Consider the following 27,805-nt stretch of genomic DNA (forward strand, 5'->3'; position numbering starts at 1 on the left):
GTTTACACAGAAAACTTCAAAAGTCAAAAGTTTCAGACCCTATTACGTCTTCCTCAAAGTCCTTGTTTCTAGCCAATATAGTCTTGCTGACAAACATTTCCAAGTTTTTCTTTATTCAGATCATCATCAAGAGCTGAAAAGTAATGAGTTTAATAAAGACTTGTGTGCCTGCCAGCGACCATGGCCAACCAGAATATCACCCTGGCTAGTAATATGGCTAGCAAGCGCCAAATTCTCACAAACACAGACATCCGTTGTGTCTTACTACATCCTCTGCGGAGGATTAGGGTTCATAACCAGTCCACAGGGGGCAGCAGTACCACTACAAAACTACAACTCCCATCATGCCCTGATAGTACTGCCTTTGTCTAGTTAAAAGCTATTCACAGTCACTTTTCCCCTATAGACTCCAATATGAAACTCTCTGTAAGGGTACAAACCCACACACCGTATACACAGCAGATACGCAACAAATACGCAGCAAATACGCAGCAGATTTGTTGGTACAGATTTGATGCTGTGTTCAGTTATTTAGATATAATCTGCTGCGTTTTTGCTGCGTATTTGCTGCGTGTTTGCTGCGTATCGCAGCAGTAAATACGCTGCTTATACGGTGTGTGGGTTTATACCCTAAATAGGGGACTGCGGAGATCTTCAATTACACAAGACCCTTAATAAGACGTCAGAACCCCTGGCGCAGGGAGACCATGACCTGCGACAGCTGAAAAGGGGAGAAATTATGACCCCTGTGTTTTTAAGAGTATTCTGCTCACTCAATCACTATAAGGCCAAATTCACACCTTGCAGAAACGCTGCAAATTTTTTTTGTGCCTATGCCGATACATTGTAACAAACCAGTGATCAAATTTTGCCTGCCTGCAAACCCCTCTAGGGGGCAGCCTACAATGTATTTTATTATTTTATAATAGGTATGACCTGCAAGTAAGCTACTGTATTCCTCATAGAGGGCTGCAGGTACACATATATCAATGTTAAATTTAATGATTGTTATATTTGTTATTAGATGCATTTAAAGGGGAACTCTACCTTCAACTATAAACCTGTACAGTGGCTGTTATATTATATATGGGTCTTTTGCTGTCAGCACATGCGGCATTGGGTGACAGCAGCTGTGGTGCCCTCCATGTAACCTCCGGCAGCGCGGCCCCCGACTATTAATCTACACAAATTGAAGCTCATTATAAGGTGGTAACACCTCGGCTTCTCTTAGACACCCGATAGCGGTCATTCCTAACATTACTGACAGTCCTTACACTCATTCAGGACTGTGCAGCAGATAAACTTACAGGCCATGACTATTGTCCAGGGGCGGCCATGTTTCTGACACTGGTAGTAAGTATAATGCTCCAGTGCATCTACAATAGAACCCGAGCAAAAACCCTTAATTAAAAATAGTTAATCGTTTAGGGTATACAGCTGCTATGCATACTGGGAAAATACCCACAGTGTCCGATCCTGCAGTCATCTGCCCTCTAAACCCAATTCAGCCTATGCTAATATGATATAGGAGATCAGACTACACAAGAATTGTTTGTAGTCTGTTGCCATGGAGACATACAGATCTGCACAGCACCTTTATACACAAAAGAAGATTTGCAGAGCTGAAACTCTGATCTGTGGAGGTCCAAACCACACCAATCATCAGAACAAATAGCCCCAATGGTGCTGCTAACTTTGGTACAGCAGCTCTTTGTCAGTGCGGCTGTGCAAGGTACTGCATGGGCTACTGCACCACTTATACACTGTATACAATGTCACCAGCCTGGAAATATCAGCTCCAGCAACCTCTCTGCACCTTTAGGCTTCCTATATTTTATTTTCTTTCCTTTCTAGCAGCCACCATGCACCTCCATGTGATACACCTGCTGCTTCACTATATACCACAGTCTAAGCAAACAGATCAGAATAAACACACAAGAAGGTGCACTTCGGGGAACACCCCATAACCAGAGACAACACACACACTTTCTCCAAGGAATTTACTTTGCATTATATTTAACAACAGTAAAAGAAAGTAATCTGTCATACATTCCGAGGGATCAAATATTATTCTGAATTCTGAATTGAATTCCCTGCTTGTTCGGTGGTTGTTCTAGTGAGTGCAGCTCTGGAGCATAATAAAGAATGTAACTCAGGATAAGTACAGGATAAGTAATGTAATGTGTGTACACAGTGACCCCACTAGCAGAATAGTGAGCGCAGCTCTGGAGCATAATACAGGATGTAACTCAGGATCAGTACAGTCCTGTGCTGCATTCCCACCATTTTGCTGCTCATGCACAATTTCCTGTAATACCCAAATCTCCGGCTTATAATCTAGGCAGGAACACAGACTGTTCCATGTGTTCTCCATGTGCAGATCAACCCTCAGATCAGAGAACCGTGAGAATTCCCCATCTAGAGAGGCAGAAAACATACTTAGGTTCCTTTTACATGGCCTAAGAGGGGCAAGGATGAAAATGAGCACCGATCAGCCATTGTTTGCACAGAACAATTAATTGAGTGGCTGGGCAGCACAAACAATCCTTGCATTCTTCGTGTGCCCATGAAAGCGGACAGCACAGATATGCATACTGTATATCTGTGATCTGGAAACTGACAGCAGAAGCAGTACATACTTACCTTATGCACTGCTGTGTCATCTGGCATCCTGCTCCTCTGGCTGTCAATCATTCTGGAGGAGGCGGCGGCTCACACAGCAGAGCAGAAGTACGTGTGGACTGCTTGAGTGATCTGGAAACTTACAGCATGGATCTATTATATACATATCATTGCTGTCAGCTTCCCTTTGCTATCAGCCGCACATCATCTGTTTACACAGGAAGATATACGGCCACTAACAATAAATTTAGATGCAACAGCCAAGGATCGTGGGTTTTCCCACTCCTAAACTAGTCGCTGTCACTTAAAGTGCGTTTACACGTAACGATTATCGTGCGAATTTGCGCGATAATGATCGAATTTGAACGATAATCATACGTGTATACGCAGCGAACGATCAAACGACGAACCAGAAATCGTTCATTTTGATCTTTCAACATGTTATCAAATCGCCGTTCGCAAAAAATTTGCAGATCATTCCGTGTGAACAGTCGTTCTCCGATTTAACCAATGTGTGAGAAAGGCTTAAGGATCGCAAAACGAATTTTCCGTACGATATATCGCATCGTATAAACGCTGATCGTTATAAAAAAAATATTTACTGCGACAACGTTAATCGTACGATCGGCCAATTATAGTTTCGTGTAAACGCACCATTACACGGGCCGATTATCGCTAGAAGGAGCGTTTCTTACAATGCACCTGGCTGATAATCTGCCTGTGTAAAAGGCCCTTTAGACCTCATTATTCCAGCAGGTATTTTTGATCACCGTAATTTAAGTGCGTACTTTCCTGTCCGCAATCCACAAAAATTTGTTTGTAGTGTATCCGTATTTTTTGTGGATCCCTAAAAGTGGAAAGTACTTGTAAAACAAGAGGAATAGTGAAAGTGATCACAAAGAATAGTGGATCCGTATTTTTCCCTAACGTCTGCAAAAATTTTTTACTGGTGTGTCATGATTATCTATCTATCTATCTCCTACCTACCCATCCGGTCAGCCATCTCCATATCCATCTTTGCACCTGGTGCAGACATCACATATGGTCTGGTCCTATATCAGCCGGATGAGGCGCAGGCTGGCAGCCATTGTAGTAATGCACAAAGGGAAACAGCAGGTGAGACAATGTTTGAGGATTAGAACAAAGCCTATCCCTGGCTGAGACCTGTGTAAGACATTAACACTGTAGAGAGAGAGGGGCTTCATTATGGGGACCCCAGAGTGGACATGGGTCATCTGTCCTACAATCCATCAATGACACCAGCCCACCGCACAGCAAGGGTGGGGGGTCCTGCTGGGTCACAGGTGGCTGCAGACCCTGCCATAAAGACACAGAAGAGGGGAAGTGTATACGGGATATCCTTTCTGACAAGCTTCAACTCTGCATTATTCTGAATACCTCTGCTTGCTGTCATTGAATAGAATCAGCTCAAGGTTACATAGCTTCATACCTCTGAGGTATACAGATACATTTAACCTTCACTGATACATTGTTACAAACCCTCAGGACAGGAGGAAAGCTTTGCAAATGTTTTGCTGCCAATGTTACAGTGCACATCCAAAGTTCTGCTGGTTTTATGGCACCATAGGGCCGTGCAGTGTGGGTACACCCACCAACATTCTGTATGTAGCAGAGGCCAACACAGATCATCAGGTTACAGCTGCCCATAGAAGTCTATGGTGAGAGGAGGGGGAGAAGGGCACAGCTACAGTAAGTAAGGCACACGGTAACCCTGCTACTGCTTCTAGTAATGCTAGTAGTGCTAATGCTTCTTGTCTTAAAGAGTGCAGGATCCACAGGTGCTCTATAATGTCCTCTATGCTGCTTCTAGTAAGAGCTATATCTTACTTCAACCCTGAATTTACAGGTTATACAGCTTTATAACACCCTCTAAGCTGCTTCTTGTAAGTGTTATATGTTGCTCAGTGTTTGATTTATGGTTTAAACTGCTCAGCACTGCTCTATAATGTCCAACATACTGCTGCTTCTGGTAAGTGTTATATTCATCCCAGTGCTGGATCTACAACTAAGTATCTTAGTACCAATACAATGTTATCCATGATGCTACTGGTTCTAATAAGTGTTATATCACACCTGCCTGCAAGATCCATAACTAATACTGTGCCATGTCTTCTATGCTGCTTACCCAGTATTGCTTTATACTGTCCTTCATGCTGCTTCTAGTGTTTTACGGTCTCATCCCAGTGCTGGATCTCAGGCTACACTGTGCTGCTCTATAATGTCCTCCATGTTGCTGCTTCTTCTTCTTCTTCTAGTAAGTGTTATATCTCACCCCCTACTTGATTCACAGCGTACACTGCTTGGTACTATTCTATAACGTCCTCCATGTTGCTGTTGCTTCTACTAGTAAGTGTTATATCTCACACTGTTCTGAAGTCATAAAATACACTGCTTGGTACTGCTCTATAATGTCCTCCACGCTGTTGCTGCTTCTCTGGGTGTGCTACAGATGCATAAGGGAGCAGTATACAGTGTATAAAGACATCTTAGCAGCATCATAGCTTAGAAAAAAACTGAACAGAGATTGTGTCTGCAGAGAGCAAAACAGATAAAAAGTAACATACATAAGGTATATAAAGGGCCAGAAATAGCTCTCCGCCTCCATACACCTCAGATGTTACCTGATATGACAGGCACGCTTTACTAATCCAGCACTTGACATGTCGCCTTGACGCCCGATAAAAAGCAGTTTTATTACCTCTGATGCTTAGTGTACTTCAAGCACATAAACATCGGCTTTGATGACCCCCAGTTTAGGTGTGGATGTCATAACTTACTGATAATGCGCCATTAGTCTGGCCCTTTAAGGGCACTTAAAGCGATAGGACACTGAATGTCTGCAGAAAGTAAAGGGACACATGGAGTTATTGCAAGATACGCCTCTCTGATGCCAATGGCTGAACACAGGGAACAATAGAGAGCTTTAGTATGGGATGTTGCAAATGACTACGCCTCCCAGCATGTCACTGGCTATTAGGACATGCTGGGAGCTCTGGTGCCTCAACACATGGACAGCCGACCATACACATTTTATAAGCATTGATCCTGTGTAGGGGGAGGGGGCACCTTTGTAGTTCTGCACTAGTGTCTATGGCAGGTTTAGGGGTAAATCAAGCAGCTGTTCACCCCCCTCCACCAGCCGGAGGTCATTGGTTAAAAGGACCAAAGATGGACAGCTGCTCCTCCAACAAGATGGACGGAGTAACGCCTCTGGATGCCTCACACTGGTAGGAAATAGAAATGAAGGGGGAGGGGGATATAGAATTTGGAGGGTAGCAGCCATGAGTATTACACATAAGTGCTGATCATATCCCAGGCCTGGGAACCGAGGCTGCTGAGTATGTGAGCTATGTCTGCTGAGACGCCTCCTCCCTCCAACCACAAGGTCAATGACATCGGACAAATGTTCTGCTAAGACGCTGCTCTAAGGAGAAGGGGGCGCCGGCCATCCCGGCCTCCATGGCCCCCAATATGATGGCGGCAGCAATGTTAGGCCCTGTTCACACAGTGCTCACATCAACAGGCGCAAGTACAAGCAAAATAAGACTCCATTTTTAAAGTTTTCTTATTTTATTTTTTTTAAGTATTTTTATAGGTTTATTAGAGCTTTATTGGGCATTGACTCAGAGCGTACAACTGTTCATCCAGAGCTTCCTGGTTCATTAGGTAAGTCAAAAAAGGACATTTATCAAAACTGGTATGAGTGGAGCAGCTGCCCATAGCAACCAATCAGATTTCAGCTTTCATTTTGTCAACGACCCTGATAGGTTGCTATAGGCAACCGTACTAGAGTCCCTGGGAAAATATCTACTTGTAGCCAGGTGATCTCTCTAAGCCAATCAGCTGCCAGGAAGGCCTCTTTCCTTTATAACACAGATTTATTTTGAAGGTAAAACTTTATTTGCTTTAAGGACAAAGCATAAGGCCTCCTTGCTCTTCCTCTCTCGCCATCTTTGCGATGCCCGGCATCCGGTCATTCCTCTGCCTCCTGACCCTGCAGAGATAATATTCCAATTGTAGCACAAGTGCCTCATTGTCAGGATTCAGGAAGAGGAAGCAGCTGCTGTGGGAAATGGCTAAAATAATCCCATTTACTGTCCCCGCCGGCCTGCAGGATGCTCTATACCAACACCCTGGCACATCCTGACAGAGAGCGGGTCATATGTACTTATATGTATAGGAGTTATATTATCCTGCTTCTATCCTGTGTCAGTCTTCACTGCAGTGCTGGTATTCTATTCATGAAGCAGGAAGATTAGGATGAACAGGAAGAGAGGGTTTTTCATTCAATTTATCATGTGGCAACCAATCTAACAAAGTGGACAGTGAGTGTTCCCTAAACTTTAGCTCTCCAGCTGTTGCAGATCTACAGCTCCCATCATGCACCAACAACCTGAGCCATCCCAGCTATAGAAAAACTACAACTCCCATCATGCAATAGCAACCTGTAGTTCTTCAGATGCTGCTAAACACATCTCTCAACCTGCCCCAACAATCGGAAGCGCTGAAGCTGTTGCACTACGACAACTCTAATCAAGCCCGAACTTCTTGTGGCTCTCCAGCTGCAGCAAAACTACAACTCCCATCGTGCCTTAACAACAGTTGCAATACTACAGCTCTCATCATACCCTGACAGCCTGTAGGGACTGTAGTACTGCAACATCTAGGGAGCCATGTAGGGATGGTCCGAACCTGGTTCGGACGGGGTTCGTACGAACCCGAACCCTCCGCAATGATCACCGCTGTCTGCCCGCTCCGTGCAGCGGGCGGATCCAGCGGGAGGAACGCCTGGAAAACTGGGATATAGCCATAGCCATAGACTGTATCCCAGTTTTCCAGGCGGTCCTCCCGCTGTATCCGCCCGCTGCACGGAGCGGGCAGACAGCGGGAATCCGATGCAGAGCGTTCGGGTTCAGCCGAACCCGAACCTCGGCGGGTTCGGACCATCCCTAGAGCCATGGATTGGGGTTCATATGACCACCATTATGTATCAGATATTAGAAAGGGATCACAAGGCCCCAAACAATATTACTTGTTAATACGTATCTCCCAACATGGCCGCCTCCTTTGTATGAATGCAATGGCCGCTGCCAGCTGTGTAAAAGAGAAATTTCCTTTGTTGCCCATAGCAGCCAATCACAGAGCAGCTTTGTATTCTGCTCTTCAAAACTGTTATGTGATTGCTATGTGTTGCTATGGGCAACAATTTTTTTTTTCTTCTAAATCTCAGCCATTATGCTCCTAGCTTTGCCAGAGGCCCCGCCCATCTAAATACAGCATCCTGCCATAAAGCATCATGGTTTCTATTCTCAGCACCAAGAAAAACATGTTCAGGCACAACACATGACCCGGATCTATACTGGAAGCAAGTCCCTTTCATGTGCAGATGTCTATTAGGTGGAGACGCCCTTTAAGTGACACATCTTTAAAGGTTTCCAATCAATATAATTAAGTGCTAACACTTAGCGTAAGGACGCGCTTTATGGCATATTTATAGTCCGGGACTTGTCAACTCCCAGGTGGCTTATTAACCCCGCTCTAATAAAAAAAAAAAAAAATGGCTGCCATTTTGGTTGTCAACCAGCTATTTCAAATATCACAGCTTAAAGGAGAAGTCTGGTGAAAATTTTTATTAAAGTTTTGTATTGCCCCGTAAAACTTATACAAATCCCCAATATACACTTATTATGGGAAATGCTTATAAAGTGCTTTTTTCCCTGCACTTACTACTGCATCAAGGCTTCACTTCCTGGATAACATGGTGATGTCACTTCCTGGATAACATGGTGATCTCACGACGCGATTCCCAAAGCTATGCGGGCTGTGGCTGCCGGAGAGGATGATGGCAGGGGGACACTGAGGGACACAGGGCACTGGAGGGACACTGAGGGACACAGGGCACTGGAGGGACACTGAGCATCCCTCTGCCATTATCCTCTCCAGCAGCCACAGCCCACACAGCTCTGGGAGTCGGGTCGTGACATCATCATGTTATCCAGGAAGTGAAGCCTTGCTGCAGTAGTGCATGAGCATTATAAGCATTTCATTGATTTGCATAACTTTTGGGGGGCAATACAATACTTTTTATAAAAATTTTTTCTGGACTTCTGCATGGACGTTTGGCATCATATGGCGGGCTTACATCTCAATATATTGCCCCCCTACCTAGCGTCCTCTGTCGATCTTTTTTAACCCCGTGACTCTTTCTCATCTATTGCTCCCTATGTTGATACAGGAGGGCTCCTAACCTTGCCTTTTAAGGCTGAGCACCACGTATAGATGGAATCCTCTAGGTAAACCATGATCTGCGCATAGACTGTAACTGATGACCTGGCAGATGTAGCAGAGCTGAATCACAGGAGACACAGGAGAGCAGAGTTTATCATCTCGGACCTGGTGATTTTACATAGGATAGGCTCTGCTACATCTAAAAATAATTGTCTGGGGGAAAAAAAAAAAAAAAAAGACCGCACAGGACCATAGATGTTTCTGTCATGGCCGCTGACACATTGCAACAAAACGGCCTCCAGACAGGTCTGTCAGCAGAGGCCATCCCTGAGAGTAGAGAAGAGCAGCCATAGCGCTTGCAAGATCACCTACTATCCACCCACTACTACTACCACCCCCATCTAAACGAACAGATGTCACTATTCCTAGTCAACACTGTAACTCAGCTTTCCAGAGACCCTGAATGACATCACCTTCAAATGAAATAATAAGGGGAAAGCTGGCTGCATTTAGTAGTTGCTGCAGTCAACTTCTATTATAGTTTATAATAATACCCTTCCCCCACCCTGGAGTATAATCTGCTATCATGTAATACTGTATGAGGAAGGGACAGAGAAAATCTTAGATAATGGGAAGATCAGATCTCGCTGATTTTCCTGGCCCAGTCTGCTGGCTGCACTGGTTCCAGTCAGTAGCAGACAGATCGTTTCCTTGTACGCCGGGGGGTGGGGGGGGCGCGCTCAGCTGGCACAGTCCTGCCGGCCCGCCGAGGAAAATCGTCCTCCCTTTTATAGTCAAAAATGTGCTCACACTTGGCTGTAAGCTGCGGAGAACAGTCCCCAAACAGCCCCCTCCTCCCCCAGCAGCATCAGATAAGCGGGACCTCTGCTCAATTATTTACAAGGAAACATGGATCAAGCCAATAAACCCAAAACCTGACGGCCAATCGGAAAATCTGTAAATCTGTGGGGGAAGTCAGAATAGGACAGTGACAACGCGGCGAGGCAGGAAATCGTGTGCTGGAAATTCTGCAGACATCTCATCAAACCTCCCAAGTGTCCCAAAGAGTGCAAACCCCAAAGAGTGTGAACCCCAAAGTATATTGCTTCCCAAGCACAAGGCAAGGCCGTCGCAAGGCAAGCATTTTAAAATGTGTGGCTGACTTCTCCTAAAATGCATATTAAAAAAAAAAAAAAAACTAAATTTAACACCCTTCCCAGCGCAAGTGTCTAAAATTAGGGATGGTTCGAACCCGCCGAGGTACGGGTTCAGCTTAACCCGAACCCTCCGCAATGATTCCCGCTGTCTGCCCGCTCCGTGCAGCGGGCGGATACAGCGGGAGGAACGCCTGGAAAACTGGGATACAGCCTATGATACAACCAGGTTCGGACCATCCCTATCTAAAATGTGTTTAAGGGTGCGTTCACACCTACCGCATCCGCAGCTTATTTTTCCGCGGAAATCCGCAGGTCTGGTAGTGCAGATTTCAACCTGCGAGAAATCCACGTATGTGTGCGTTTTGCGGTTTTTCTGCAGCAAGTTTATCGCAACTGAAATGTCCGTTTAGAATGAGAGACATTTTAAACTGACATTTCAGTTGCGAAAAACGCACACATACGCGGGTTTCTCACAGGTTGAAATCTGCACTACCAGACCTGTGGATTTCCGCGGAAAAATAAGCTGCGGATGCGGTAGGTGTGAACGCACCCTAAGGGGTTATCCAGTGCTACAAAAACATGGTCACTTTCTTTCAGAGACAACACAACTCTTGTCTTCAGTTCAGTTCAGGTGTGGTTTGCAATTAAGCTCCATTCACTTCAATAGAACTGAGCAGCAAAACCTTGCCCAAGCTGAAGACAAGAGTGGGGCTGTCTCTGGAAGAAAGTGGCGCCGGATAACCCCTTTAAATTTCCAATAACACATGTATAAAAGCGCATGGGAAGCAGTCTAAAGAAAGTTTTCTACCTTTGTAGTCAATAATTCCAAAAACATGCTGCAAAACGCATATGAAAGCAGAGGTCTCTAAATGCGTGTGTTAACCCTCCCTAAATGAATGTTAACAAAATAAAGTTTTTTTTCAGCCTTCCCCATGCCTTAAAACGCATGTGAACTTGTGTGTAAACCCTCCCAATATTTGCACTAACCTTGCCATGTGCCAAAACGCGTGGTGAATGACTTCTGTAAAATGAATGCTAACTATCTCAACCATTTCCAAAAACATACTAAATGCTGAACTTAATATGAGTGGGCAAAATCCTTCCCAAAAGGCGAGGGTACCTATCCATACTTATATGGACACTTCCAAAGTGGATGTAAAATGTGGCAACCTGGCCAAAAGTCCCAAAACGCGGGCTACCCTTCCTAAATGGAATAAGAACCCTGCAAGAAGCGAGTCAATCAATCCACAGCCTACTTTCAGCCCAAGCACATACCCTAAAAAGCTGATCATCTGTCTCAAATCGCAAGTAAACGCTCCCAAAACGAGTCAGAATTGGCGTCCACCTTCCTGAAATGCGTGGGAATCTTCTCAAAGTGCATGAACTTCTCGCCAGACAGATAAACCAGATGAATGAATCAGCGTCTTAAAAGGAGGCATCTTGATAATGAAGTCTGTGAGCTTGGGAACAAGGACTCTCTACACTTGGCCAAAACGCGTGTAAATATTCCCAAAAATTATTTTCAATGTGGCCAAAATCTGTGCAAACCCCAAGCCAAACAGTGTCCTAAAATAAATGAACCTTCCCAAAATGTAAGCAAATCTCCCTAGAATATGTAAATCGACACAAAATGCGTGGTATCACCAACACTGGTACTGAGCAGCAGGCAAAACTCAAGGGGAACAGGAGGAATTGAAGTTAGTGGGAAGGTAGCAATTTGTTCCACTGTGTGCCTATGACTGGCCTGGATAACTATGAAGATCTGAGACCAAAACGAGTCAACCTTTCCAAAACCTGCGTAAGTCTTCCCAAAGATAGACAAAACAACTAAAGATAGAGAATAGGAAGATGGTGTTCAGAAGACCCCAGGGAGAGGTAGAAGTCTGCCGGACCGCCCACTTTGGCCTCTTCTTCTCGGCAGACTCCTCATACGAGGCTGCGGGATTACAGGCTGCCTGAACATTTCTTTCAACCACAGAATTTCCTGCAGTTATTTCAGTCAGCTCAACTATACGGCCAATAAAATCCAAATTTCCATGACATAACCCGATTATAAACTTTACACATCATCTGGTGGAAAATGCTGCTGTTCCCATAGACGACGCATTTCACATCCAGCCGCCTGCACTTTCATATATGATAACCTAAAGCCCGGAGATACTGTTTACATAGAGACTTGGAAGCTCCCTACTGATGCTGGGCTTACAGATTCCGTCAGTTTCCTGGAGACAGTCGGGATGGCCATACATGGCGCGTTTCACTGACCTGTTCTGACAATGGGGCAGAGGGGTAAACAGCTTCAGAGGATCCATATGTCACCAGGAGCAGAGACTAAGCTGTTGCATTTCGAGGTCAGGCAGACTACATAGATGTCAGGATATATCCGATCCTGGGAAAGCCGAGTGACAACCAATATAGTCCTCACCCAGCTTTCCTAGATTCCTGAATGGCTAATCTGCTCTATTCATTGCCAAGATCCCTTCCCATTTCGGTACTGCTACAAAGTAGGTAAACAGACGCCACTCAGGAGTTTTAGAAAGCTGGGTGACAGCACAAGTTTAAACTGTAATGATTAATCCATTAGCTCTCACTCAACTTTTCTAAGCTCCTGAGTCTACCTAGTTTGTAGAAGTACAAAAAAGGCAAGGGTTCTTCACACTAAATACAGCCATTCAGGGATCTGGGAAAGCTAGGTGATGACCAACATGTTGATCATTACAGCTCAGTCTTACATTATCACCAAGCTCATTCACCATTTTTTCAATGCTGTAAACTAGAAAGAGGAAAAATGCCCAGGACTCTGGAAAAGTTAATTGACCACCGATTTCCAGTTCTGGGAAAGCTGGGTAGCCATCAAAATGGTGTTTGGTTCTACAGGGCTAAACACTCCACTTTCTTTGTCTCCTGAATGAAAATGTGCCTGGTGTGATATATCTATATCTCTCTATCTATCTATCTATATATATATATCTCTGCATGAGAAAAAGATTTGCCATCTATCATTACCTCTTGGACAGATTTCCTGGATTCCTGAAGGGCAAATCTGTTCTATTCAATGCAAACCTCCTTTCCCAGTTTTACACTGCTGCTCACTAGAGCCTGGGAAAGCGGGTTGATCACCACACTGCCGGCTCTGTATCTGGGAAAGCTGGGTGATGACCAAACTACCAGTTCTGTATCTGTGAAAGCTGGGTGATGACCACACTACCGGTTCTGTATTTGGGAAAGCTAGGCGATGACTGCACTACCGGTTCTGTATTTGGGAAAGCTGGGTGATGACCAAACTACCAGTTCTGTATCTGGGAAAGCTGGGTGATGACCACACTACCGGTTCTGTATTTGGGAAAGCTAGGCGATGACTGCACTACCGGTTCTGTATTTGGGAAAGCTGGGTGATGACCACACTACCGGTCCTGTATTTGGGAAAGCTGGGTGATGACCACACTACCGGCTTTGTACCTGGAAAAGCTGGGTGATGACCACACTACCAGTTCTGTATCTGGTAAAGCTAAGTGATGACCACACTACTGGCTCTTTATCTGGGAAAAGCTGGGTGATGACCACACAGCCGGCTCTGTATTTGAGAAAGCTAGGCGATGATCACACTACCGGCTCTGTAGTTGGGAATGCTAGGTGATGACCACACTACCTGCTCTGTATCTGGAAAAGCTGGGTGATGACCATACTACCGTCTCTGTATCGGGAAAAGCTAGGTTATGACCACACTACCAGTTCTGTATCTGGGAATGCTGGGTGATGACCACACTACAGGCTCTGTATCTGGGAAAGTTGGGTGATGACCACACTACTGGTTCTGTATTTGGGAAAGCGGGGTGATGACTGCACTACCGGTTCTGTATTTGGGAAAGCAGGGTGATGACCACACTAACGGCTTTGTATCTGGAAAAGCTGGGTGATGACCACACTATCAGTTCTGTATCTGGGAAAGCTGGGTGATGACCACACTACTGGCTCTTTATCTGGGAAAGCTGGGTGATGACCATACTACCGGCTCTGTATCGGGAAAAGCTGGGTGATGACCACACTACCAGTTCTGTATCTGGGAAAGCTGGGTAGCATAAGATACAAAGATAGTGTGTACAAATATACATTTGCCATTCAGTAGTCTGGTAAAGTTGGGTATTCAACCACTGTTTGTTGTCTACCACACAACTTTCCCATATACTGCACATTCCACATTTTGACAGGAGGAGGATTTTCTTCCTTCCATTGGGCAGCACCAGGTCTGGGATGGCGCCGGGGACCGCGCTATCGTCAGTCGATGCGGCCTCATTCCAATTTCACAGATCATTGCAGCGTGGCGTCTCGGATACATTAACCCTGTCTCTCCCTGGGGCTACGGAACAGTCACTCAACAGCAACATCCCTGGCGGGTCAGAGGTAAAACGGGAGCGGTTGATACCAGAGAGACAGCACAATAATCCCGGCTTTGTGCGATTCCTTTCTATGTAATTATAGTGTATTATGAAACGCGTCGGAGGCGACAAGCAGGACGGCTGATCAGGCTAAGTGCACATTACCAGCCATGACTGCCAGACACCTGCCGGCCCGCCGGGCACTGCGACACCTCCTGTAGTCACCAACAGCGGGCATGATCACACTGCTATGTGCACACTGTAAATAAGCATGGCCCCTGGGAAAGCTGGGTGACCACTAATATTGTCACCATAATAGGGCCAGCACCCAGCTTTCCTAGGATCCTAAATGGCAACTAAATCTGCTCGGCAGCCGAGTGGCATCTCCTATGCGTTATCTGATTGTCACCCAGCTTTCCCTGACTCCTGAATGGTGGATATACCAGACAGTATCACATGACTGAATTATATACACGGCTCAACAGAAAGTATCACACATGACAGGCCTAGATACACCGTCCCAGCAGACATCACATGACAGGCCTAGATACACAGTCTCCCAAGACAGTATCACACATGACAGGCTTGGATACACAGTCCCAGCAGATAGTATCACACATGCCAGGCTTAGATACACAGTCCCAGCAGACAGTATCACACATGACAGGTTTGACAATGACTATATCCATAGTAAACAAGTTCAGTGTCTATTCCAGGAAAGCTCTCAGCAGATACAATGACTATATCCATAGGGCTCCATATACTCAGTGTACGCTGACAGGGTATATGTTACCAGTACAGGGGATGCGGTCTGCTGCACACTACAACTCATAGAGATATAATAAAGAGTATACAATAGGAGAGGTATCCTACTGTATGCCTATATAGGAACCCAGGTATCACTTAGATACCCTGGTATCACCTAAGATACGCTGTGCACACAGTATTGCATGGCATAGGCTTAGATACCCAGGATTAGGCTATGACAGTCACTTTCATGGTACGGTATACAGCATCCTATAGAACTGGGTCACACTGGGCCCCTGTGCTGTCTGCAGTGTATCACACACAGATCTGGCACTGGATGATGGGAGTGCTGGTGTGTACGCTGTGAGAGCAGACATGCCCAGAGCTCATCCCAGTATATGATATGATGGAACCAGTGACCATCTGCCAGATGAGACTCCAGCACCAGCCGCTGTCACATCACATCCATCCAGGTCGCTGCCTGCCCCGACCACATGGCTGCCATCCCAGGGGCTGTCACCTAGCTTTCCCAGATTCCTGACTGCCAAATCTGCTTAGCTACGCAGTGCTCCATCCTGAAATACACCTTTCAGGGCCTCAGTTAAGTGTCTCTACGTCAGGAGCTTCCGGAAGATGTGACACGCTGAGAGCGGAGGAGCCAGAGGGGTCACCTCTAAAACTGCAGACTCAGCAACATATACCCAGCGCAGCGAAAGATGAGAGGGAATGATCTATACATCCACCGCACGCCTAGACGCCTGGCTATTAAAGGGCCAGGATGCCACTCAGTCTGCCATCTAATGTTCCAGGCATGATGGGAGTTGTAGTTTTGCAACAGCTGGAAGGCTGCAGGTTAGACATTCCAGACTGATACACTGTAACAAACAGGGGTAAAATATATGGTGATGATCAATAGATCCAGCTCACAGAGCATTGCCTACACTGGATCCTACTGTAACAAAACCTCAGCTGTGAGAGGTATAAGCTCTCTACAGGACTGTAGCCTCTGGATGTAAATAAGATTCCCATTCACTGTCAGCAATAAGAGATCCGGAAAATTATTAGAAATATAAGGTATAGCGCCATTCCTACTGAAGTCAATGGACAGCCACCAATGGCTCCAATCCCATGGGGGGTCCTGTAGCCTCCTGGTGGAGGGTCTGCCGCCCCCAGCACCTCCCACCCCAGTGACGGATACAACACGTGTTCTTTATGGTCTACTGCACAGCGCTGTGTTTTTACAGTTGTTACTTTAAAAACTCCTCAGAGAGTCAATGACCGCAATTGATTGGGTCTGGACCCCAACACCATGAGTGGAACTAAGGGGCAAAGACAATGGTTGCCCCATGTGAAAGTCCCCGAATCATCTCCCCCCAGTGGCCCAAGAAACCTCCAGGATCAGGTCCATTTCTGGGCCCCAGTCCACAGAGCTCAGACCCGGCCCCCTGGCCCTCAGAGGCGTCTGGTGTCACACACAGCAAAGACTTCATGTGTGCCCGACAAATGTGACACCTGAGTGCGGCCTCCACAGGGGCCCCAACACCCCGAACAGCATGTGATGGCGGCATACACCAGGATCATCATATACTGAGAGAGAGGGAAGGGAACAGAGAGACAGAGAGACACACACAGAGGGGAAGGGGGGAAGGAAAGGATCTGAAAAAACACGACAGAGACACAGAGAGACGTGACAGACATGTAAGTGTAAGGCCTGAGAGTGCGCAGTAGTGATAGCACTGATCCCGGATCTGACCCTTTTTGTTCACTGATCCCGGATTCGACCCCTCTTGTTCCTCTGATCCCGGATCTGACCCCTCTTGTTCCTCTGATCCCAGGTCTGACCCCTCTTGTTCCTCTGATCCCAGATCTGACCCCTCTTGTTCACTGATCCCAGATCTGACCCCCTTGGTCACTGATCCCAGATCTGTCCCCTCTTGTCACTGACCCCAGACTGATCTGATCCCTCTTGTTCACTGATCCTGGATCTGATCCCAGATGTGATCCTTCTTATATACTGATCCCGGATTGTCATTGTGCTTGCTCCCGGACTTTTCCCAGACAGGCGGAGTGTGAGGACAGGAAGTGGCGGCAGGGTCGGGGTAAACTTTTGTAGTTCTCATCTGGTGGTAGGAACCTGATCCCTGAGTCCAGAGACGACTTCCTCTTATAGACCCGGGCAAAGGATTATTAAAAACAGGAAATAAAAGCGGAATGCGCGGCCCGGACCCGCACAGACTACAGGGGAGCCAGACAATGGCGGGAGCGGTGCAGAAACCTGTACACATCGTAAACATGAGGGTGACACTGGACCAGCGATGTGTGACCCCACGGAGGGGGAGCATGTCATCACTTCTACACTCCAGAATCTCTCCGCTCACCTCAATGGAAGTTATGTAACCAGCTAAGGGGGCTTACAACTCTAGGGGAGCTATCACTTTTATGGCCTCTCTTAAAGTGGGGTTGAGATGCCCCTTTAAGGCATTTTAGGATATATCTGAGCCAGGACAGCAAATGTATCCCTGTATAACCTAGATACATTATCTCATTCAGGTGTACGGGAAAGCTGGGTGAATGAAGTTCTGATGGCTGCCATATTGATTCTAAACTTCATGAGAACCACAAATCCTGATACATGAAACTGTGTTCCAGACAAGAAACAAGCGCTCTAGATCTCGGTTTACTGTACAGCCGGGATAGGGAACCTCTGGCTCTCCAGCGGTTGCAAAACTACAATTCCCGTCATGCCTGGACTAAAGCTTTGTCTGTCTAGACATGATAGGAGTTGTAGTTTTGCAACAGCTGGAGGGCCCGAGGTTCCCCCTCCCTGATTTACAGCAGTGTCCTGCAGCTCTTCAGATGTGGTACTACAATTCCCAGCATGCCTGATGGAGATCATGGGGGAGATTTATCAAACATGGTGTAAAGTGAAACTGGCTCAGTTGCCCCTAGCAACCAATCAGATTCCACCTTTCATTTTCCAAAGAGTCTGTGAGGAATGAAAGGTGGAATCTGATTGGTTGCTAGGGGCAACTGAGCCAGTTTCACTTTACACCATGTTTGATAATTCTCCCCCCTAGAGCGTTTGTTACATCTGTATCCAGTCCGGACAATCCCCCGATACATTGTAGTAAACTATGTTCTAGACTGGATACAACTGTATCAAACGCTCTGGATCTCAGTCTACTGGACAGCAGTGGTCTGCAGCCTGCGGCTCTCCAGCTGTAGTGTGAAACTACAACTCCCAGCATGTCTGACAGATCTACAGTGCTTGTTACAACTGTGTCCGCTCTAGAACAGGATTTAATACAAAGTATTAAACACTCTAGATCCCAGTCTACTTTATAGCATACTCAATAGGGATCTACTGTATTCGGTCTAGAACATTGTGTACTACAATGTATCAAATTCTCAGTCTACATTACAGTAGTGGTCTGCAGCTCTCCAACTGAGCATGCTGGGAGTTGTAGTTTCCCTGCTTTCCCTTTACTATATAACAGGAGCTGATCAGGTGCCAGGCTCCATTCCCCCGATTAGAATGGCGTGCGGCATTTCCTCTGTGTGGATGGCGGAGGTGCAGAGGGTGGAGACGAAGCCTTGGCACCTTCTACCAGCTCCAGAATAACACGGCTTTATTCCTGTTTGCCCTGGAGCCTTATCACCAGCAAGCAGAGCACGGCCGCTCACAATAGAGCTGGGCCGCCCGGCCAACGTTTTATCGCCAGCGGGAAAGAACTGCACAGTTCCTGTCACTGACATTTAGAAGCTGAAGCTGGCACAGGCATCCCAGGTGCATGCCCAGTAGCTGGGTACATCGCCTACACGTGCCACAAGCCCTGGCATCCGATCACTACCCAGGCAAGAGGCACCACGCGCCTCCTACCTCACACACTGGATTAGAAAAACATAACTAGAACAGCACCGCCCCTCAATGCAGGTCATGTGTGGTACTGCAGCTTCACTAAAGTGGGTGGGGCTGGGCTGCAATACCAAAAGTAACCTGTACACATGTGTGGTGCTGTTTTTGGAACCTAGAACAAAGCTTTTTTTTTTTTTTTTTTTTAGCAGGTAACGCAGCTAACATGAGCCCTAGGACTAGTGACATTATTGCACCTAGCATGATGTCATCACTTAAAGGGATTGACATTACCGCATCCTAGCGCCATGTCCACACTTAAAAGGTTTGTCCAGTTTCATGTGAAAAAAAGAAAATCATTTAGGGGGAGATTTATCAAACTGGTGTAAAGTAGAATTGTCTTAGTTGCCCCTAGCAACCAATCAGATCCCACCTTTCATTTTTCAAAGAATCTGTGAGGAATAAAAGGTGGAATCTGATTGGTTGCTAGGGGCAACTAAGACAATTCTACTTTACACCAGTTTGATAAATCTCCGCCTTAGTTTTTCAAACTTAAGAAAAAAATAGAACGACCACCAATGTGGGCCTGGGACCACGCCAGCATGATGTCATCACTTAAAGGGGCTATGTAATTAAAACAATCGGATGCTGAAAAGTATTGCAAGTCTTTCTAATCCTGGACAATACATAATTCTGGTCACTACTTGGAAAGTTGGGCTGACCTGATGTTAAAATCCCAGTGACCTCGCCATCACTGCATGATATCATCACTTAAAGGCACGGTCAAGTTTTATAGGAATACGTCAAAATCGTTACACAGTGAAAGGTTCTGCAACGTTCTAAAAGGCTGTGTGTATCAATTCCTAGATCTCAGCTTGCAAGTGGTCAATCCCTTTAAGTGAGGTCCCATTCTCCAGTCTCATCCTCTACTATGGAACATGTTGGTGACACGTAGAGCCATGAAGGGGTTAACAGGCACAGTGTGGTCAGATGGTGTGACGCCCTTATCTATATATACCCATAAGTGTGCACATATATAATGTAGATGTGCTGCTGAATTATTCATCTGCACTGTCAGCATGGAGGAAACATCGGCTGCGATCATCTGCGACCAGAGGGTCCAGCAACCTCCACGGTGCAGCCAGCACAATATAGTGATGACCTGCAGGGAGATGGGGACCTGAGTGTAACCCCCCCCCCCCCCAACCAGCCTCATCAGAGAGGCAGGGGATGACCGGTTCTCTTTGGTTTCTGCAGTCCTGAGACTCTCCTTACATGGAAGAAATGACCTGTAGAGGGCTGGGGGCACGCAGAGGCGGAAATGGGGGGCATGCTGACACTTGGGGGTGCAGGACTTTGAAAACCTGATCCTCAGGGGTGCAGGGGCTTGCCGCCTTGACCCTCAGAGGTTCAGGAGCATGTCGTAGTGACCCTCAGGGGTGCAGGGGCTTGCCGCCTTGACCCTCAGGGATTCAGGAGCATGTCGTAGTAACCCTCAGGGGTACAGGGGCATGTCGCCTTGACCCTCAGGGGTGCAGGACCAAGTCCTTCTGATAACCATATCCTGCTAATCTATGCGCCTCAGGTTTCTTCCATGGGTTTTCTTTGCCTTTTTCTGATGACGAATCTGTGGTGGTATTAGCGCAGCCAGGCCAGTGTCACGCTGCCAGCCATTCTGCCCCCACCACAATACACACAATACATGTGACATCCCTGGGCCCCTCTCTGCTCGCTGCAGCCGCCTGGCACGGAGCTCTCATGACCTCATCAGGCTGCAGAGGGGTTAAACGCGTTGGTTTGCGCTTTCATGATCTCTCCTCCCATCCCCCTCTGTTGACAGTGCAGATTCAGAGGCCTGACACAGCCGAGCGGCCCCTGGTCCACATCCTGCACTACAATCCCCAGCATCCTCTGCTCTTCTGTCTTCCTGCTATTCTACATCTAAAAGGTCACAGAGAAAACAATCCCAGGGCTATATATATATATATATACACATATAATGATCATTATTACTGCAGAGAAATGATCGTTCATACAGAATCATTATGGTTGTAATGGGATCGTCCATCACCAGTAAGGCCCAGTATAAGGACATCATGGCTCCCAGTATAATATTCTCTGTAACACCAATATACTTTGCAGCACACTAAAAACCTTCACAGACCGAATACTTGTCACAGCTGAGGGTTTGCGGCCATTGTGTGCAGTCTGAACTGATACATTGTAACAAACTATCAGCACAGGAGGGGGGGATTTGTGCTATACCTATTATATATACTATACCTATAAGCAAAGAAATGGTCTGTAGAGTCTCTCCAGCTGCTGGGAGTTGTAGTTTCACTGCAGCTGGAGAGACGCAGTTTGGGGGCTGTCCCACCAAAGCCAAGAGATATGCAGACCCCCCTTCCCCCCATATATCTGCAGGGGAACGGGAAAATTACCAGTTTCATTCATTCACTGACAGGGAGCAGAACCCCCCCCCCCCCCCATTTTCTAGTTCACGTTGATGTATAATGGTCTAGGTGGGTGGTCGGAGACGCCTGGTCATGTGATCACATCTCCAGCTGTAAAAGCAAGGACACCCCGGCCAGCAGCTGTCACCGAGGTGTGACCGTCCCCTGCGCTGTCACCTCACCGCTAACTAAACAAAGTTACAACAGTTTCCCTTTAAGAAATAAAAAGTGACTGCAAGCAGAGATCTGGAGGAAGCAGAAGCCAATGACCCCTGTGGAGAATGGATCCCCATTCCTTTCACTATGGGACTGCTGAGACTTGTAGTCCGCTACATCAGACAGTAAATGGCGCAGTATGTATACTGTCATTCACAGCGAATGAAGCTGACACACGGTGCCGGAGCTGCAGCTGCGTCCAGTAGTACTGATTGATATTAGACTATAATCATTCTGTCCTCGCTGTGATTCGGCTGGGCTGGTGCTAATACAAAACAGCCAATCAGAACAAGCAGAGCTGCAGTGCAAAGTATGGGGGAGGGCAGGATGTAATCTGACCCATCAGGAGAGCAGTGCAGATTATGGCAGCAGTCAGTGATTATGAGTGTAATATGGCCGCCACCAAAATCCCCTGTTTTACAGTTGTATCATTCTGGCTATTCAGGAGTCTAGGAAAGCTGAGTGAGCGGCCCCCCCAGCACGGCTATTGTATGGGGCTTTATTGCGTGAGTGGACAATGCGCTCAGTGTCACCATCAGGGCTGCAGGATCTGGAACATGTGAGAGGCGGACGACACTACAATGAGGATCAGCTGCTGTATACCCGGCCCCTAATCCGTACCCCCGGTTACTATGCATCCCTATAGAGTCCTGTGCAAAGAAACATCCACCATAACACTGCCTTCAGCTGTCAGGGCATCATAGGACTTGTAGTTCTGCACCTGTCAGTGGTTATAATAGTGATGGCTGATGATGTGACGTTAACCAGATAGATGCTGGAATATAGAAGATCTGATAATCCAGATGCCAACAAGTCACAGACACCGGGGAGAGGGCGGGCGCCCCCCATGTCTGCAGCTGGTATGGCTTGTCCCAGTATATATACCAGGGAATCCTGGGCTTCTCAGTCAGCTGTGTCCTCTGGTGACACCACATCTGCTGCCGCTGGTAATGGCCACAGCCTCCAAGGATCCGGTCAGCGCAGACCCTCCTGCTCACCCTCCTATAGCGCCATTTATAATTAATGGAAAATCTACAAGATACATGACAAGACCTTGAAGGGATTCTACATATTATCTATCTACAGAGCTCATATAGCGAAACATGTCACCTCCAAGTGTGGGATATAACTTATATGAAGACCCTGAGCCGGGGTGCTGATATATGAGACTGCAGGGAGAAGAGGCCACTATATACACGTGCAGGCTCCATTAGTCAGGTCTGCATGGACAGGACAACCATAGATCTATTCACTGTCTATACAACAGGCACAGCCAATCAATCCCAAAGAAGGGGGCAGGTATGGACACAATCCCATAACGGAAAACGCCATCAAGTAGGTCAGGTGATGCTGATGGATCCTAGCATGGGTTATATTCTCATTACGGTGCGTTGAACGGAGAACGTCCGTCAAGTCTACAGCGTATTGTGAGACTTATACACAAGAAATATCCGCAAAATCCCATCCGATAGCAGCAGAAATCACAACAAAACAGGGACTGTACATCCTTTCCTATCCATCCATCCTGTATATATGATGCTGATCTGACAGAATTAACAACACATTGCCAGGTAATAATATTGAAGGGTTAAAATTTAAAGGGCCCCTCCACCTACATCCTTCAGATAACACCGATATCTCCTTATATCAGCTGAGCCTTTTTCTTTTCTCTAAAGAAGAAGTTATAATCTTTCCTTTTGTTGATACTTAGAGTAAAGCAGTTCACAACCAATATGGCTGCCATCATGGCTCCTCTCGGGGCCGTCCTGTAAGTTACTGTACTGTAGAATGGCAGATCTGCCTGGTTAAGGGGGTCAGAGTCTATGGGGGCAGAAACAGCGGCCATACTAGCTGTCAAGATAATGATGACGACTCCCGGGCCCCTAGAGCTCGATCTGATGGCGAAATCCATGTGATCCAATCTGCAGGATACACCACAAGAACCCACCAGGGCGGCGCTGCTTATGACACAGGCTAACATTAAGAATGGAAAGACCATCATAGATCACTGGACCACAAAATGTGCCCCAAACACAGGGTACGGACCACCAACACAGGTCACAGAACCCCACCACCAAATGTGTCCTCAAGAGAAGGCATCCGACCCCCCACCACCTCAAACCAAGACGAGGCTCCTCTGGATCATCAAGACGATGCCATCCACTGGATGATCCAATGACCACAAGACAGAGGGGGATGGGAGGAAGAAGAGTACGGAAGGGCAGACGGATGAGAGGAAGAAGAGTACGGAAGGACGGACGGATGAGAGGAAGAAGAGTACGGAAGGACGGACGGATGAGAGGAAGAAGAGTACGGAAGGACGGACGGATGAGAGGAAGAAGAGTACGGAAGGGCAGACGGATGAGAGGAAGAAGAGTACGGAAGGACGGACGGATGAGAGGAAGAAGAGTACGGAAGGACGGACGGATGAGAGGAAGAAGAGTACGGAAGGACGGACGGATGAGAGGAAGAAGAGTACGGAAGGACGGACGGATGAGAGGAAGAAGAGTACGGAAGGACGGACGGATGAGAGGAAGAAGAGTACGGAAGGACGGACAAGAAGAAAAAAAAAAAAGAAGTATGGAAGGACGGAAGGACAGGAGGAAAGGGGCTGTAGGAAAAAGAGAGAATGGAGGACGGGAGGGAAGATGGAAGGATGGGAAATAGAAGACAAGAAGAAGAGAAGATAAAGAAAGTACCAAAGAGGGAAGGGGAAGGATGGAGGAGAGACACCAGGCCGGATCTCCTGCAGAAGCCGCGATCATGTGATCAAAAGTGACACTGACTAATAATAATACTACATCTCCCGCAGCATCATCAGGGGCCCCACACATTCCATCTGACATAGGGGTGCCCCTATGCCCTCCACCCCAGAAAGATGCCCCGGAACTTACTGATGCCCAAGTGACAGGAGAGACCAGACCAGCAATACACCAAGACCAATGACACCCCGGTCCAACCAATGACACCCCGGTCCAACCAATGACACCCCGGTCCAATCAATGTACAATCAATGACACCCCGGTATAAAATACATGGCACCATGATGCTGGTGCACAGATCAGAGATGACACCCCAGTAATCAGTGACCCCCCCAGTATAGACAGATGACACCCAGTAATCAGTGACCCCCCAGTATAGACAGATGACACCCAGTAATCAGTGACCCCCTAGTATAGACAGATGACACCCCAGTAATCAGTGACCCCCTAGTATAGACAGATGACACCCCAGTAATCAGTGACCCCCCCGTATAGACAGATGACACCCCAGTGCAGTCAGTGACCCCCCCCAGTATAGACAGATGACACCCCAGTGCAGTCAGTGACCCCCCCAGTATAGACAGATGACACCCCAGTGCAGTCAGTGACCCCCCCAGTATAGACAGATGACACCCCAGTGCAGTCAGTGACCCCCCCAGTATAGACAGATGACACCCCAGTGCAGTCAGTGACCACCCCAGTATAGACAGATGACACCCCAGTGCAGTCAGTGACCCCCCCAGTATAGACAGATGACACCCCAGTGCAGTCAGTGACCCCCCCAGTATAGACAGATGACACCTCAGTGCAGTCAGTGACCCCCCCAGTATAGACAGATGACACCCCAGTGCAGTCAGTGACCCCCCCAGTATAGACATGACACCCCAGTAATCAGTGACCCCCAGTGCAGCCAGTGGCCCCCAGTATAGACAGATGACACCCCAGTGCAGTCAGTGACCCCCCAGTATAGACAGACGACACCCCAGTAATCAGTGACCCCCCAGTATAGACAGATGACACCCAGTAATCAGTGACCCCCCAGTATAGACAGATGACACCCCAGTAATCAGTGACCCCCAGTGCAGTCAGTGACCCCCCAGTATAGACAGATGACACCCCAGTAATCAGTGACCCCCTAGTATAGACAGATGACACCCCAGTAATCAGTGACCCCCCCAGTATAGACAGATGACACCCCAGTGCAGTCAGTGACCCCCCCCCAGTATAGACAGATGACACCCCAGTAATCAGTGACCCCCAGTGCAGTCAGTGACCCCCCCAGTAATCAGTGACCCCCTAGTATAGACAGATGACACCCCAGTAATCAGTGACCCCCCCCAGTATAGACAGATGACACCCCAGTGCAGTCAGTGACCCCCCCCAGTATAGACAGATGACACCCCAGTAATCAGTGACCCCCAGTGCAGTCAGTGACCCCCCCCAGTAATCAGTGACCCCCTAGTATAGACAGATGACACCCCAGTAATCAGTGACCCCCCCCCCCAGTATAGACAGATGACACCCCAGTGCAGTCAGTGACCCCCTCAGTATAGACAGATGACACCCCAGTAATCAGTGACCCCCCCAGTATAGACAGATGACACCCCAGTAATCAGTGACCCCCAGTATAGACAGATGACACCCCAGTAATCAGTGACCCCCAGTATAGACAGATGACACCCCAGTAATCAGTGACCCCCAGTATAGACAGATGACACCCCAGTAATCAGTGACCCCCAGTATAGACAGATGACACCCCAGTAATCAGTGACCCCCAGTATAGACAGATGACACCCCAGTAATCAGTGACCCCCCAGTATAGACAGATGACACCTCCGTGCAGTCAGTGACCCCCAGTATAGACAGATGACACCCAGTAATCAGTGACCCCCCAGTATAGACAGATGACACCCCAGTATAGACAGATGACACCTCCGTGCAGTCAGTGACCCCCAGTATAGACAGATGACACCCCAGTGCAGTCAGTGACCCCCAGTATAGACAGATGTCCCATTGATGCCGGTGCACTACATGTACACATCCCCCCCGGGGCAGCAGTAACGTCAATGACACAGGGGGCAGCAGCCCTGACAGCCGGACACCGGGGGGGTCTCCAGGCCATGCGCCCCCCTCATGATATCACCGCCCCCAGCAGCGCCCCCTAGCCCCATCTCCCCGCCAGGTGACCCGGATCCGGGTGACTACTCACCCCACTCGATGTAGTCGCTGATGTTCTTGTCGCGGCGCAGCGGGGAGCCGCAGCACTCATCGTACAGGCAGAGCAGCGCGTCCAGCAGGCTCTCCACACTCATCCATCCCCCGCCGGCCCCCCGGAGCCCCGGCCCGTCCAGCATCAGCTGCTCCAGCCGCCGCAGCCGCACCTCCCCCGACATCTTCAGCCTCCGCCGGGCCACCTCACCGCGCAGCACACCCGGCGCCCGCCCGCCGGCTCACCCGCCGCCGCCCGGCCCCGCCCGCCATGTCCTGAGGGGAAGACGAGAGGATGAGAGGAGACCCGGGGACACACACTGAATCCTGCGGGCTCCGAGGGGAGGAGGAGGGAGAGGAGGAGGAGGGAGAGCCGGGAGAGGAGGGGGCGGAGGAGGAGGAGGAGGAGGAGGAGACAGCCCGGCCGGGAAGATGGAGGACGCCAGGGACCCCACACCCAGGACACAGACACCGGGGATGGGGGCAATACACCGAGGGAGACTGTCTAATAGAGAGAGGGGCTGTCTAATAGAGAGAGGGGCTGTCTAATAGAGAGGGAGAGACTGTCTAATAGAGAGAGGGGCTGTCTAATAGAGAGAGGGGCTGTCTAATAGAGAGAGGGGCTGTCTAATAGAGAGAGGGGCTGTCTAATAGTGAGAGGGTCTGTCTAATAGAGAGAGGGGCTGTCTAATAGTGAGAAAGGGCTAATAGAGAGGGAGAGACTGTCTAATAGAGAGAGGGTCTGTCTAATAGAGAGAGGGGCTGTCTAATAGTGAGAAAGGGCTAATAGAGAGGGAAAGACTGTCTAATAGAGAGAGGGACTGTCTAATAGAGAGAGGGACTGTCTAATAGTGAGAAATGGCTAATAGAGAGGGAGAGACTGTCTAATAGAGAGAGGGACTGTCTAATAGAGAGGGGGCTAATAGAGAGAGGGGCTGTCTAATAGAGGGACTGACTAATACAGGGAGGGGGCTAATAGACAGAGGGAGACACTGTCTAATAGAGGGGCTGTCTAGTAGAGAGAGGGACTAATAGAGAGGGACTGTAATAGAGAGAGGGGGCTAATAAAGAGAGGGACTGTCTAATAGAGAGAGGGGGACACTAATAGAGAGAGGGGGCTAATAAAGAGAGGGACTGTCTAATAGAGAGAGGGGGACACTAA

The 27,805-nt window shown here is 47.9% G+C and overlaps 1 protein-coding gene across 2 annotated transcripts in view; it reads right to left on the minus strand.

Moving 5' to 3' along the window:
- The window catches only part of CDC42BPA (CDC42 binding protein kinase alpha), a 128,314-nt gene extending 101,328 nt beyond the window's left edge, over positions 1–26,986 (minus strand). For both annotated transcript variants that reach the window (XM_069955101.1, XM_069955100.1), the window contains exon 1: positions 26,645–26,986. In XM_069955101.1, coding sequence (XP_069811202.1) covers positions 26,645–26,828 — 184 coding nt within the window. In that variant the 5' untranslated portion in view covers positions 26,829–26,986. The remainder of the gene's footprint in view (positions 1–26,644) is intronic.
- Positions 26,987–27,805: the final 819 nt, after the last annotated feature.

Source organism: Dendropsophus ebraccatus, chromosome 15 (assembly GCF_027789765.1).
Source record: "Dendropsophus ebraccatus isolate aDenEbr1 chromosome 15, aDenEbr1.pat, whole genome shotgun sequence".
In the NCBI taxonomy this organism is placed as follows: domain Eukaryota; kingdom Metazoa; phylum Chordata; class Amphibia; order Anura; family Hylidae; genus Dendropsophus; species Dendropsophus ebraccatus.